This window comes from Eufriesea mexicana, unplaced genomic scaffold, assembly GCF_001483705.2.
Source record: "Eufriesea mexicana isolate 0111107269 unplaced genomic scaffold, ASM148370v2 scaffold10389, whole genome shotgun sequence".
Lineage (NCBI taxonomy): Eukaryota > Metazoa > Arthropoda > Insecta > Hymenoptera > Apidae > Eufriesea > Eufriesea mexicana.
This window is the reverse complement of record NW_016918048.1, coordinates 23,151-39,082: the sequence shown is the minus strand read 5'-3', so window position 1 is coordinate 39,082 and position 15,932 is coordinate 23,151. Positions and strand designations below refer to the sequence as shown.

At 38.0% G+C, this 15,932-nt stretch overlaps 1 protein-coding gene across 1 annotated transcript in view; it reads right to left on the bottom strand.

Annotated features, from left to right (window-relative positions):
* The window catches only part of LOC108553440 (potassium voltage-gated channel subfamily H member 5), a 102,521-nt gene extending 87,293 nt beyond the window's left edge, over positions 1-15,228 (bottom strand). Inside the window, exon 1 of the mRNA XM_017908333.1 lies at positions 15,060-15,228. Coding sequence (XP_017763822.1) covers positions 15,060-15,193 — 134 coding nt within the window. The 5' untranslated portion in view covers positions 15,194-15,228. The remainder of the gene's footprint in view (positions 1-15,059) is intronic.
* Positions 15,229-15,932: the final 704 nt, after the last annotated feature.

Here is a 15,932-nt window from a genome sequence, read left to right as displayed (position 1 = left end):
CGATTCTTTCATTCAGGCTCGCTTTATCATATAACCTTCACGAAGATCGCGTTTCGAGGAATAAAAAAGGAAAAACAAAAATCTGAATCCCGTGATAATAATGGCGATGGCGGCAAAGATGCGCGAAGACAAGCTTATGGAAACGAAAGTACCGCGTTCTATAGAATCGAAAGAAGCTTCACACGAACGTGAGATTAGTTCACTCTGGCAGATAGTGGATTTCTGCTTTGAACCTGCTACACTCGAGCGATTAATAATTCGTCGGATCGCTTTGCTTCACGCTTTAATCGCACGTTTATTCGTCGTTTATTCAACGAGACAGGTAAATTTGTTTGATCGTGGAATGCACTTTCTTTTGAGAATTATCATTCTTTTTTCTCTCTTTTTTTTTTGTTTCAAATTATTTTTCCTTTAAATTCGTTTCTCCGATTGAAAGCACTTGGGTGGTATAGAATTATTATACAAGGATGAGGGGTAATACTAACTTAGGTAATACTAAGTGCAACGTGACAATTAAGACAGTGACTAAAATGGGGTGTATTACTTCGGTTGTGTCAGAGGTTGGTCTACTTGAACGCGAGATGGAAATTATCAGATCGAGGTTCACGAAGTTCATTAATCTTCCTTTTAATTGATATGCGTTAATTAATTGTGCTGTTATTATAAACTCATGCTACGTTTTAAATTATATTAAGCATTAAACTGAGTTTTCATTTCCGATTTTCCAATTTATTTCTTATTTAATATACAATAATTTGGTATTAATTCTACGTTTTAAATGTGCTCTGATATTTGGGCAAATCTACTGTAGAAAGTGCAATAGTATTTCTAAGATATACCGCATATGTATATAGGTAGAAAATCCAGGGGCTATTAATGACGATAATTTCCAACATTATGTACACTAAATAAGAGGACGTTGAACAAAGAACAAGAAAGGTTAAATTTATTATTTACATATTCCGTATGTACATCGTGTCTAACTGTTACACTTAACACCATGCAGTGCAAGGGGAAGTAAATATTCCTATAGATCAAGGAAGATTAATTATTTCTCCTCGATTTATAATTCCTAGTGAAATTTTCACAATTTAATCCCCGAGTAATTAATAACAGGAAAGAAAAATATCCAAGAAAGCGTAATTTCTCAGTAGTCTTTATCGAGGTCACGAGGATGCAAGTGCTCCAACTACGAACGATCTAGACTACATCCTCCACGTAATCCTTCCATGAAATTACTCGAATTACTCCGTGATAGCAAGAAGAGAAGCATAACTAGATTGCTTCCTCTTCATACAGGTTCCGATTCTTCCCCGTGAAAAAGTCTCCGCCCCTTTATTTTCCTCTCCCATCTCGCTCCAAGCACCCGACACACCGTATGAAAGCTCTCTATTCAGCGTTTCCGTAAACGAGAGTCTCGCTCTAACCTTCGACTCTTCAATGGGGATCGTTAACAGGGCAGATAATAAAAACTGATCGTCCATTCTACCTCTTTCACCTACTCGCTCCCGCACCTTTCCCATTCTCTCTCTTTCTCACTCTCTTTCTCTCACCCTCTGCACTCGAAGCATCATCCTTCCTCTATCGTAATTTCGCACGCACGCGATCACATTCATCCTCTCCTCTCTGTGTCCGTCTGTCCATCTCCATCGCATTGTATCAATATCGAGTTGTCCTTTCCCACGGGCAATCTCGTCATCCGGTTCAACGGAACACCAGTTCGATTTGTTTTCCCATGATCCGGACCAACGTTTGCCCTGCCATCCGTCGAGGAAACACGTTTCCCCTCGTCGATCTAGGGATGGTCCGAGATCGGGGCTAACGCAATCGCGAAGACTCTTCGTCGGCTCGTGGATAATGCACGAATGACACCGACGAGTCACGCGGATGGACGTTGGCATCCATTTTGCGAGTCTAGAGTGGTTGGTCAACGTGATTAGCAGAGACCTACCTTCGCGTGGAAGACGGTGCACCAAGAGTTGATGAGAGATCGAGACTGCAGGAATTGCTAATGACGATGGCCCGAACGAAATGAGAATCGTGGTGGAAATATTGGAACGCCGGGGTGAAAGGGTTGGTAGAAGGGTGAGAATTGGCGTCGTGGAAGAATTTTAGGTGCAAGGTATTAAGAGTGTGCGAAATATTTTTATTAATTTTCATCAATGTATCAAAATATTCGCATAATTTTGTAGTAATATCGATGGAAAACATAATTTGTAAATATATATAGGATGTCTCATCAAACGTAGGCATAATCATAGGTAATGGAGTCTGATCAATTTGCAATTTTATTATTCGTCAATTAATTAGTCTAATTCAGAAGCAGTACCAAATAACGTTAGGTAATTAGATTTTATAATAAATTCGGATTTTAATTTTTGGACAGAATCCTATTAAAATATCTATATATTATTACTTGAATTATTTTTTCGAATTCGCAGAATTTCATTTGCTTCCTAAATTGAGATGAAAAAAGACAATTAATGTACAAAGGCAATTTCTCAGACTCCTTTCGACTTACACTACTAAATCTTGTAAAATCGCCTCCTCAAAGCAAAAATAAATAGAATATTCGCGAAAATTTAAGAATCTCTTCTTTTTTATCTAAATCCATCATTCTTCTTCGCAAATTTAAAATTCCTTCATGCTTCTATACTCTCAGTCGCAATTTTTCCAACACTTGGACACTTCGATTTACTCTGATCGTACATTGGAAACAATCATCGACCAATCTTGGTCATAGATCTCATTTTCGATCAGGTTTTCCTGCCAGTAAATTACGGTCGTGTTTAAACGGTATCGCAAAAGAGAAATTCGCGAGAATTCGAAACATGGCAGGGAGCACGGTGATCAAACGATCGTGGATAGTAAATTCGGGGTCGTGTTGGCTAATTTTTATCCTCTCTTGTATTCCCGAGTTTAGCTTCTTACGTTATCTGGTGCACGACGAAGGATAGGGTAGCAACCACGGGATAAGACGTGCGATTTTTCAGCTGCAATTGCTGCAAGCCCTTAACGCGAATGTGCTTCAGCTCCCGGGATGCTGCCTCGTCAGATTAATGTGGGCATTATGAGCCACGACCCCGACTAATGCACTAGCTAGATATCGGTTCCCCGAATTGCATGGCTCGTACTGCACGCATGGTAATTCATATTGATCCGAATGTGTTTAGTGTCCAGGTCGACCATCGTGTGCATTGTGTAATTATTAAACGAGATGCACGTGAAGTTCAGAGGTTTCGACAGAAATTGCGAGAATTATATCGATATACCGAAAGTTTCGTCAGCTATGACATTTAAATTATTTCGAATAATTTTGCAAATTTAATGAAAATTATTTTCACAGTAAAAATAAAAGATAGCTGAAAATCTTCTTTATTGCGCGTGTTATATTATTCTAAATGATTTTACGATAGTTTTGTTTGGATATTTTTTAATCGTATTAATTAATATTCGAATGATTTTTATATTTCGAGGAAGGTTGCAAGCCTATCGTGTAGTTTATTAGAAGTGAAGAGCAAGTTAGACTCTTGTCATAATCAAACGAGAAATGTGATTACGAGTACACGAAGTTAGGTACATTTCACCTAATAACAAATATTTCACATCAGATACGAAATACTAAAAATTGTATTAATTATTCCGATAACAGATCCTTCTTTATTCACTGATATATTTACTTAGATAAAGATCGGTTTTAAGGAAATAATTACACTTTCAGTCATTTTTATCTCCACTCTTCGTCCCTGCATATTGTTCACGTACAATGTCTTTTATTTTAGATTATTTAAATAATTGGAACACTAAATTGATATTAAAATGGAATAAGTGAAAGTATTATATGGGGAATTTTTCAGGAAATTTAGGGGATTTTAGAAACTACTATTAATTACTATAGTATGTCGATGTACACTTTTCGGTTTGTCGATTTGTACGATAAATTTGATCATTCCAATGGAAGGATATAAACTTGATTTATCGTATCGGAAGTTGTGGATGACATATTAGATAGGTGTTTTATTATAGCAGTAATATTTATTTCACGCCAAAGTTCTTCCTCCTTTGCACTTTAAGTCCACTGCACATTTGTCAAACTTTAATCTTCCAAAGTTGGACCTTATTTTGACGAAGCCGCTCACTCCGCAACCTCTTTAGTCTGCCTAAGTTACATCGTATTTTGATCTTCGTGACCATTCGTCAAACTTTTTAATCCGTTCAACTTGTATTTTATTTTGATCGTCCTGCGCATCCATCAAACTTTTTAATCTCGGTAAATTGCGTTATATTCCCATCATCGTCTACGCTTTACGGACTTTATGCACTCCATAATCGTAATTTCATCCCGTTTCGATCGTTCCGAGCGTTTTGTAACTCGTCTCTGATCAACGAGTATAATCAGCATATCTATGTAACGAATAATTAATATTTCGTCGTATTTCACGATAATTTCCGATGTTTTCACATAGATTTCGACATGTCCATCAGAAATATTACAGCAGAATATATTGCTGATTTAAACCTGGCACTTCGTTATGGATGCTTAACTTCTATTTTCCGAAGAAAATTTTTCTAAATTAGTTTACTAATTATTACACAATAATTATTACAATTCTAAAAAATTCTGAAATACCCACAAAAATAAACAAATTTCTCAAGGCAATAAAATCATGTCTATTATACAAACATCAGCTATCTAAACCCAAAAATAACTAGACAACCTTAAAATTTCCCTGAAAAATTCCAAATTACTTAACAAATTGTTAAAAATGAAATAAATAAAAACTAAATTAATAGAATAATAGAATAAACCGTAACAGACAATTCGTTCCAAAAATCCAAAATTTTCCAAGAAAGGAAATCTGTCGACCAAACAAAAACATGTTTGACAACCTGTTCTGTCCGATCACCGTGCATCGAACAATTTATTTCACTGCAAAAAGGTCGAATCTATTACTCTTTTATCCAAAAAAGAATTCCGCGGATCTCATTCATCCATCTGCAAAACGTGGTGCAACGACACCTATGGCACCCCTAAAAAATTTTCCATCCCGCGTTATTTCTCGGAATCGTCCTGGTTCAGCCGACGGTTCGTCCTGCGCGATTTTTTCGGTCACGTGTTCTCGTTTTGATCGCACTGTTTCCGCCCCGAATCGCGTTCTTCTTCCCCTTTTTCCCATCACCCTCGTCGGTGTAATTTCGTACGGATTTGAGGCGAGACGGCCGTACGATGGCCTCGGCCGGGTCCATGATGGCGGACGAATTACAGGCACGTATGCGTGGAATATCAGGTGGCTGGACGAGGACGAAGCCGTGAAAGGGAACTGGCACGTAGCGGCCTTAATCTGACGGAAAATGAGGAATTTTCTATGTGAAATACGAGGCGTTAGGACGGAAAAATGCTCTCGCTCTAATTGCCACGCGATCCATTACCATTCTCGATGGATACACGGGGTCGAAGGAAGATGACAGCGAAATCGCGTTAACGGCCAGTGAATCCCGCCATTGTATACAAAGTCGTTGTGTTTCTTGTTGAGTGAGTGCTTGCTCGAAGCGTATTTTGTACGTAGAGTGAAAGCAGAGATACACCGTGAAAGGTACCCCTAGATTTCATTCATCCTGGTGGCTCGTAGTGAATAATTAGACGTCGATTCTTGCTTTGGATATTTATCATAGATTTTATTAACCTCTAGTATGGCATACTGATTTATTAGTTATGATTCGCTTGACGTACGACAGCTCGTGTCGTTTATCTTAATTCGGTTGTTAATTACACTGGTAAGGATGTCACGAGTATTTACGACTAGTGGTTATGTATTTTTATGATTATAATGAGTATAATTATAATAATATTCATGGATTTGCTTCACGAATTATTTCAAATAATTACACTCATCATCTCTTACTCTCACGTATCCATTAATATCGGTGTTAGTTTGGATGTTACTGTCCTATTCTACTTTCCCTTTCTCTTTAGCCATTTCACTGTGTATTTTTATAGTATTGTATATTAGATTTAGATATTATTGAAAGATGTAGATAATTTAAGATACTTGGGTAGTATTGTATTACACAGCTCTGATTGTTTATTTCTTTTTAATTTATAGGATATTCTATCTTTTATCTCATTCCTCTTTCTTCACTCACACTGCACCTATCCATTATGATTATTTCTTGTCCTATTAATAATTCGAATGGGTTATAGGCATTAAAATTAACACACGAATCTAATTTATAATTTAAAAGTTAGTGACAGGGAAATAAAAATATTCTTTTGATCCTGTATTTAATAAGTATATCAAAGAATCAGGAACCGAGTTATTTTAAGGACCGCCATTTTTCCGTAATTATCTACTCTGAAACGATTGTTTGACTTCGGTCGTAAATTCGGCGAAAACTCGCGATTTTCTCGTCTCACGGAACGTGTTAAGATACTTCCTTTAAAAGTTCTCAAAGTTGCCAGGATTTCCTCTGCGAGCGACTTTAACGAACATACTTTCTCAAGAGTAAAAACATTTCAGTAACGAGGCAATTTATCGAAACGTTTCGTAAATGGACCTGTCGATTAATTGGAAATACCCGACACAGGGGAGGCGTAATTAAAATATGTCACACTTCAAAGTATCGCAAATATCAGGCAACGTGATAATTATTAGGTCGTCCGGGTAATAATTACCAGTTCGCTTGAAAATTTTCAATATCGTGCGTGTTATCGCGTAATGAACAAAATGAATTCGAGTTAAACAGGACAATAATGAAAGTGCAGTCCCTGGCCATCGAATTAGGGCCACATGCTAAAGATCCACTGTTGTAATTACCGCGCTACGTAGCAAATGACGAATTGTCCTTGGCTGGTTAAATTACTATTAAATACGTATAGAACACTGTACACACACCGTGAGTGACTTAATACTAGAGTGACGTCGACGAAATACTCGTGTTGCTAATATTCACCTGCTTATGCAAATTACGTAGGTAGCCATTACAAGTACTCGTTACATATAAGCCACTTAAAGAAATAAACGAGTATTACATATTATTAAATATTTCAAAAATATATTTATGATATTACAAATACTACTAGAATTAATGAGAAAGAAGCAGATATTTGGTAAAATAACGTACACACGAAGAACACGGTAGAATAATGCATACAAAGTGTACTAAATTAATATTAATTATAAAATTTATAATAATACTTGAATAAATTTATTTTTAATCAAATTAAAAGGCTGGGACGTTATAAAGTTAATAAAATATTAACATTTACTCGTGTAACATTTTAATATTTTATTATAAAGAGTGTGTTCTATATATTATATCGTTTATACCTTCCGATTTTAGTAAAAATATGAAAACGTGGGAATTTGCGTGTAATTTTAATTCGACGGTCAGATATGGAAGTTGGTCAACCGGCGAGTAAAAATTTGCGGAGAAAATGATAGAAATTTCCTTAAAACGATTGGAAAGGGACAAAGAAGCCGCGAGTGGGGATACACGTGCGTGTAACAAAGAGGAAGTCGACGCTGAATAAACGACAGTACCGGTTGGACCTCCGGAGGACTCGAAGTCCTTGATTCGCCTACGCAGAGGCTCCAGCCGACTTCCCACTCGAACATCGAGAGAGCTTGTTAAATCAAAGTTGGGAGAATTGTTGCAAAGTCTTTCGAGAGCTCGACTTTTGATTAAAGATCCCAGATGGTATGCCCTTATTGCGTCTGACTGGAAACCGTAACAACGTGGACGAGGTAATTAAATACTTTGTCAGGGAAACAGCTAATCTCTCTTGATTTCCGGTGAAATCTTTTAAACCCGAAGATAAGCGGCTTTTATCGTGTGCTTGCAGAGTTTTCATTATTTTATACCCTGTCAGGGTGAGAATATGGTGTCTTCATTTTTTTATTCCCTTCACTTTTTAATCTCGAGGAATATCTTCCGGGAAAATAATCATCTTAGATGGGAAACCATTTACCCAGCGATGGCTGGAATTTAAAATAGGCTATGAACGCGAAGAAACATGAACGAAATTTTATCATCCCATTAATTACCCTTCTGTCTCCTGTTCGATACAAATTTATAAATTCCAGAATTTTTAATTCATTTTCACGATATCTTTTACTTTCTTGGTGTGGTAGTGGTTGTCATAGAATGAGTGGTATGAGTGCGAGGAATGTTTGTGTGGAAGAATGTGTGTGTGACGAGTATGACAGAGAATCTCAAAAAACAATCAGTAGCTGAATGACTGTCATTACATATAGACGTTGTGTGTGAGAGAGTCCTCGAGAGATTGTATCGCAGTTAGAAGCGAATTTATTTTACGAGATTTAGTTATAATTTATGTTGTGCTGTTATTGTGTTAAATAAATCTTCTTATTAGTTTATCCATTTACTCACACTTGGTAAATCTTTATTCCTATAGTATTTCATTTTGAACATCGATATGTCCATACTCCCACGAACAGCCCAGTATTCATGTATCTATTTTTCGTCAAGTTTGCATAGCTACAGTTCCCACAATTTTTATCGAAATCTCAAAAATTATATTAATTCTTTTTCTCACGTATTTAAATCGTAAATGCGAATTTCTTTATTGACTCTTTATATTATAATTCTCCCGATGACTCGATATAAAACCGAGTTGACCATCGATCTCGTGAATGACGAAAAGAATGCTCGTTTTATTTGACAGATAAATTTTTCGATCGTTGTATTAATAAACGATGAGAACATCGTGGTCTTCCCAAGGGAATCCTTATTTCTCGAACCAGCTTCCGGTATGTACACAGGCTACGAAACCGTGTCAGAGTCCGAGAATTACAGAAATGGCGGCTAGTTAGACGTAAAAAGGATGCTTTGCTTCAAAGCTAGGGCAAACCGCGTATCCCGCCGCACTCGAATGTAAAATGTAATTGGCTTGAAAGTAATTAGCGTGCCGTTTGCGGGGGCGACACAGCATCGACGTTATTAGATCTCGTTAATGGCATTAAAAGGACTTGGCCGTCGTGCCATAACGCGAAAAAGATTGCGAAATTACTTCCTGCCCGCGGTCACGACGCGACGTCAATTTTATTCGTTATTTATACTTATCCCTTATTTATCACCCGACTTGAAAATGTTTTTGTCGCATAAGAAGATTTCGCATAAAAGGAATTATCATATGCGTTACTTCGATGCATCTCGTGCAGTCGTTCAGAAAATTTTCTTCTTTTCTTCTCGATTCATAGGAGTTAGCAAATTTGCAAATCAGAATTTGCAAATAATAAAAATGAAAGAAAGAAGATAGAAATAAGATTTGTTTCCATTTTCTTTCTTCTTCGGTGTCACAAATATTTTGTGAAATTTCTTCTAGAAATATATATAATTATTCTTCTTTTCTTTTTAGAAGAAGGGATTTGGTTAGCTAGAATATGTCATAGGATATCACACGTTTCTATTTTGGCATAGGTATGCTGATTTCATTTTTCTCTCTATCGGAATAAAGCTCGTCTTATTTTTTGATCGCTTCACTATAGCATAGATAGTGATTTTTCCCACGTGAATTAACAGTGTCGACTAAAAGGCACTGATTGACACAAATTGTGAACGATTCGACCGGGACCAGTCCTGCACGAGATTCATTTTCATTTCACGCGCTGGCCGCGCGAATTCGGCAAATTTCCCTTAATTTTCCTCTATGTGTTACGTGGTACCGTAAAAAATCCGACTCGTTTGCGAGACCGACTGGTAAATTGAACGATCACGATAACGTTTCTGTTGCTTTTTCATCGTTTCCGGCAGTCAATATATCCATCGAAAATGTTCAGTGACAAATTCTTCGACGTTTAATTGTCACGATGTGAAACAGATATCCGACGAATTTTGCAAATCCTGAATCATTATTTTCCTTCAGAGTTGTTATTTCAAACTCGATATTTATCATATCTCGCACGTATATTTATCAGATCTCACAGGGAAATTTGTATTTCGAGTTGTCAAATTTTTTACTTCTCTCGAGTCGTTATTCCACTTCAAATTTAAAAACAGAAACGTTCATTTTTGGATCCTATCCAAATTAATTCTGATTTTTGTCATAAATAAAGTATTTATTTAAGAATCAAAAATAATAGAAAATTTTCGAAATAAATCTTGGTAATCTTGGTTTCTAAATAAATATCAAATGACAGGAATTAGGAGAGAAAACTCTTTTGCAGTGTTGAAATTCTTAATTTAAGAAAATCTTGAATACCTTTCCAACGTTGCAGGCTTGGATACCGACCTTATGAATTTTAATTTGGGTATTTAATATTCAAAAGTTGTTCGATTCGTATCCATGCGATCGCGCCATATTTACGAGCAACATTCATAAGGCAATGAATGCTCGATAATTCAGCGTTCATTAGACCTTATTAATTCCTCTGTGGATTTCGCACGACAGAAGAATAAACGTGAGAATTTCTTTTTCTTTTCATGCTTATTAACATCGCGTTTTATAGTACGAAGCAGGTTCTCCATCCCTTCCTTCCGTTTCCGCTTCAATTTGCAAATTTCTGTTCAACTCGTGAAGCCTTTCTCTCTATTATCAATGCATCAGTCGATTAAATAATCACCTTCTCGACCATCAAAGTATTTAACAACCTTAAATAAATTAAAGAATATTAATGTAAAATATGGTCCAAATTAGCGTAATTTTCTTTTCTTAATTTCAACAAAAGAGAAATTCAGTGGATCCATTGATTGATCTAATTCGATTTATTAAACGGTTTCAGTATAGTTCGATTCCTCTGTCAGATACTGAAAACCGACTAGTTTTCTATCTAGAATATCTCAGATTAGCTCATGTTCGAAGTTGTCTTACGCTAGGTTAGGTTACATTATACTTACAGAGGAGAAATTTTTCGTCGAGCATATATCCGAGAATCGTTCAAGAATCTTGTCATGATCGATGACACGTATTGTCTCTGTCACGGGTATCACGTCCGCGTAGTTACGTGCTTGCAAGCGGAAAGCTTGTCTACATCGATAGGGGAAGCTTGAAATCTATATTACGAAGCTTTGCCTTCGTGGATGAAGTTGCGTTCAGAGCGAACGTCTGGTGAAAGTTGAAGAGTCGCCTGGCACATCCTTGACGTTTCCTCTTGGAATATTAATGCGTCGAATTAGAGGGTATTGGTGTAATTTGTATTCAGAAGTTTCATAGGGCGAATAATTTTCCACGAATTTCGCAAAGGATCGTCCAAACTTGCGTCCAACTATGAGAAGATGCAGTACCTTGAACTAGGACCACTTCTCAGATCAGATGAATCAGCTTGCTTCATATTTGCGTATCCTAAATGCGATGTGTATCACGGATGTCGTAAACTTTAAAGTGGAGACACTGGTCTGAGTCCACTCGATAGTCTTGTGAATTTGTACTCCTTGAAAATCGAGTATAATGACTTGGCAGGAGTTCATTTGAAGTCTGTAGATTATACCGTATAAACCAAATTCGTTTTACGACCTGGCATTCGGAAATTTTTAAAATACAAGTCCGTAGATCCATTATCTCAGATCTTGAACGAAGATTACACAGCTAATACACGATACCACCATAGACATAAGTCTAAAATCGTGGACTCTGGACTTTGAACTCAGGACTCTGGGTTGTAGATTATGGGCTCTGGACTTTGGACTCTGGACCCTGGACTCTTCACTCTTGACTTTGGATTCTAGATTATGGACCCTGTGCGCTGGGCTTTGGATTCTGGACTTTGGACTCTTTACTCTTGACTCTAGATTGTAGATTATAGGCTCTGGGCTCTGGGCTTTGGAGCTTTGGCTCTGGGTTCTGGATTCTGGACTCTTTACTTTGGATTCTAGGTTATGGACTCTGGGCTTTGGACTCTGGACTTTGGGGTCTTGACTATGGACTCTAGACTCTGGACTCTTCACTCTTAACTCTAGATTGTAGATTATAGACTCTGGGCTCTGGGCTTTGGAGTTTTGGCTCTGGGTTCTGGATTCTGGACTCTTGACTTTGGATTCTAGATTATGGACTCTGGACTTTGGAGTCTTGACTCTGGATTCTAGACTCTGGACTCTTCACTCTTGACTCTAGATTGTAGATTATAGGCTCTGGGCTCTGGGCTTTGGAGTTTTGACTCTGGATTCTGAATTCTGGACTTTGGAATCTGGGCTCTGGGCTTTGGAATCTGGACTCTGATCTTGGACCAAGAATTCACTGACACAAATTTATGTTTTGAACCTCAGCACGTGGTCACCAGGTAGAGTCCAGGTTGAGATCGAGAACTGAGTCAGATCTGAAGTTCGATGTCCAAGATACAGAGTTTCGAAGTCTCGCGTCTCGTACCCACTGATCTGAAATTTGTTATTAGGTATCACGAAGCTCGAAACCATACAGTCTCAGAATAGTAGTAGGTTCTACTACTTTGGAACAATAGACGAGAGGTCCCATAACCTTTGTATAATCAAGGGCATAGTTTACATGTCTGAGTTTCACAGTTTGGGTCTCATGTCTGCGTGTTCTGCAGCCAAGAGTTTCTTTGTAACAGGTTTTCGAGTTTGCGTTAGCTTTAAGCTTCAATAGACCTAAAGATCTGCATGTACATAGCCAAAGGTCAGGTGATAAATTATTCTTCGAGCCCAATGCAAATGTCATAAGTGCAATTCTTAGCATTGACGTGGTAGAATCCTTTCAATCGGTACTCTCGATTGACATTTCGTAAGTAAGCTAATAAGAGGAAAATAGGATGATAATTTTATGGTTAAATGAATTTTCCATTTCCTATTTCCAAAAATTCACCATGTAATATGTAATTATATTTTTGGAAATCTTTATAATCCTTGCGATAACTTTTTTCTTCATCATCTTCAACCTAAATTAATAATCTTCCGCTATTAGTGGTTCTCGATCTCCTTTTTGGGGCTCCATGGGGAATGCTTTAATCGCTTTCAGCGGTTATAGAGCAGAAAGCTTACGTCGACGTTATCGCGGGGAAAGTTTCCGCTTTCTCATGTTTAAATGATATCTTCGTAGTTGCACGTAATTTACATTTTTCTGCCATATAGTTCCCCGTTGCTCTAGAATTACAAACTGTGCGTCATAAAACCGTGCATCCTATGAAATTCTGAATCAGTGATAAATTATTTTGCGTCACTGGTGTTGACAAAAGTCAAATCTTTCGTTGAGGATGCTCTGAATCAGTGATAAATTATTTTGCGTCACTGGTGTTGACAAAAGTCAAATCTTTCGTTGAGGACGCTTTTATTTCCTGTTTTATTTCATAATCAAACGTTTCGCTTATATTATCATCATTTTGAAAAATTTCTTCGTGCAGGACAGTGAAGAGCTGGTTGGATAAAATGAAGGTTTCTTATCGTGGACATTATGGGTACTTTTAATTGTTTGAACCACTGCAGTGGTTTTTGTTTTATGGGATGGACAGATAATTAGGAAGATCGGAATCAAGTAGAAGATAAGACACAACAAAGTCGTGCATGGGGTCCATTTCTCCATCGAATCGGTAAATTGCCTTTTACTAATAATCGCGTCCAATCCCATGTTCAAGCAATTCCCCACGAAGAGTACTCGCAATTGATTTCCAGGACTCGAACTACTTCTAACCCAGATATCGATATTAACCCTGGTTTAATTTAATCTGCAGCTAGTCGAAGGAATTTTAATGTCCTTTATACAATTTCGTCCTCGGACGTTCGATACGCAACTGATATCGAATTATACGTGACTGATATTAGAATTATAGGGCACGTGTACTTTGAATTCCCTATGGACTCTCTGAAAATACTATAATGGAAGTATTCCCATATCCCGAAGAGATTCGACATTTTATTCGACTTTAATTTAAGTTAGGAAGTTTTGGAAATTTTAATTAAAATTTTTAGAAGATGTAGCTTCCTTCTGCCGTGAAGTTTAAACATTTTATAGAATTTTGTTAAATTTTAAATATTTTCAAATCGTTCTCGTCGTTCGCAAAGTATTTCCCTGCATCCACACCCATTTCACTCGAATTCATTTTCCACTCGACTCGGTGCTCTAGTCGCGACGCCCGAATTAAAATTCTCCCGTGCTCCATGCTCCGTGCGGATTATCGTCCAAGTGTTGCCGCGAGCAATTCGATACACGTTTCCAGAATTAAATTTACGCTCTTTCTTTCTCTACGCTTGTACTTTTTTTTAGGAAAATAGAGGCAGGATGTAGAGTCTCATTAGAAGACGATAGACACGTGAATAGATCGATCTTGCTGCGGTCTGAGGGTACTTTTTTACTCGATCTAGTTCAATTTTCTTCCAAGTGTTTTGTACATCGGATCCTGAATTAGGCGAAGGATACCACAGCATAGGTTTTCAAAGGAAACGCGAGAATATATAAAAATAAAAAATAATTCGTTTAATTGTAATTTAATTCGTTTAAACACGAAAAAATTTCTACCTACGAATATCTATTAAGGAAACGATTTCTTAATAAGCGATGATAAGGATACTAAGTGGTATCTCATTCCTTTCACAGTTTCCAAAAATTACCATTGACGTATCTCAGATATTTCCTCCTTCTCTCTGATAAGTTATGGCAACAGAGTTTTACCAAGAATTTCCCAGATACGATCGAATAAGAAAGACCCGTAAACCACAATGGAACGTGGAGAGTGCGTCATGAATATCGTGACGGTACCGAATGATTCGAACAGGTCATGAATAACATTCCCAACAATGGATGATCACGGAATTCCTCGCTCGCGGGTGAAATCGTACAAACGCAGCCAACTGTTCGTCAGAATCAATCATGAGTGGCAGAAAAATCCATGATACGTGCCAGAGACTCTAGAAGAAACGTAGACCAACCCTACAATCGATCTCCAAACCGCGAATACGCGTCGAGTCCACGCGATCCTGACTGACGAATCGATCCTCGACAGACCTCGAGGACGTGCTGTTCGTCGTGAGAGCTCGGTCGCACGGCGTACCAAGGAAACGTGCGATTTTTGGTGTCTGGTAAGGAGGATCGTTCCATAGGAAACACCGATCGAGACCGGAAGGTACGTAGGGAGAAAAGAATCGGAGTGACTCACCGCGTTCCTGTGTGGCCATTGGAACGTCTTCCGCTGCTCTCCTCGTCCTCCTCGTCTTCGTCGTCCCTCGAGGTCGCCAGTGAGTGGGGAACAGAAGAGGGAGCACTGCTACCGGAATCGGGCCCAGGGCCCATCCTCGAACCGGAAGCACCGCTGCAGCCCGCCGAAGACGTCGACAGACCACCCCCTCCCTGGCCCTCCTCGTTCTCCGCACGATCCACCTGAATAATATTTACAATTTTACTCTTATTTTCATTTTTATTTCCTTATTTTAAATCGATTTTAAATCTTTCGTCGCTCGTTTACCCCTTCGCCTACGATATCGTGCGAGACACGTGGTAAGGGGATCGGGTCAAATACGAGTATCACGTGTGGGAGCCGTGGTTTGTAGACAGGGCCTAACGTAAACAACACGGGTTAGACTCGTGGTAAGGAAATCGGGCCAAATTCGAATATCACGGATGAGAGCCGTGGTTTGTAGACAGGGCTTAATGTAAACAATACGGGTTAGGCTCGTGGTAAGGAAATTGGGCTAAATACGAGTATCGCAGGTGAGAGCCGCGGTTTGTAAACAGCATCCAATGTAAACAAGGATCGTGGATCATTTTCGTCTATGTCTTGCTGTTTCGGTTACGTGTTATTCTCGACTTTACTGTTGATTATTAAATCATAAGAGAAGGGGTTAATTCGATTTTCTTCTATATAATTTAGAGAAAATAGTCGTAAGTTTAGAGAAGAATCGATACTAATTTTGCTACTACGTTGCTGATTAAATATGTATTATGAGGTATTATTGAAACTATAATAATATTGTCAGTATAGAATGTGTAGAGAAATGTGTAGAAATATTTTTGGATAGTAAATGTGGAGGTC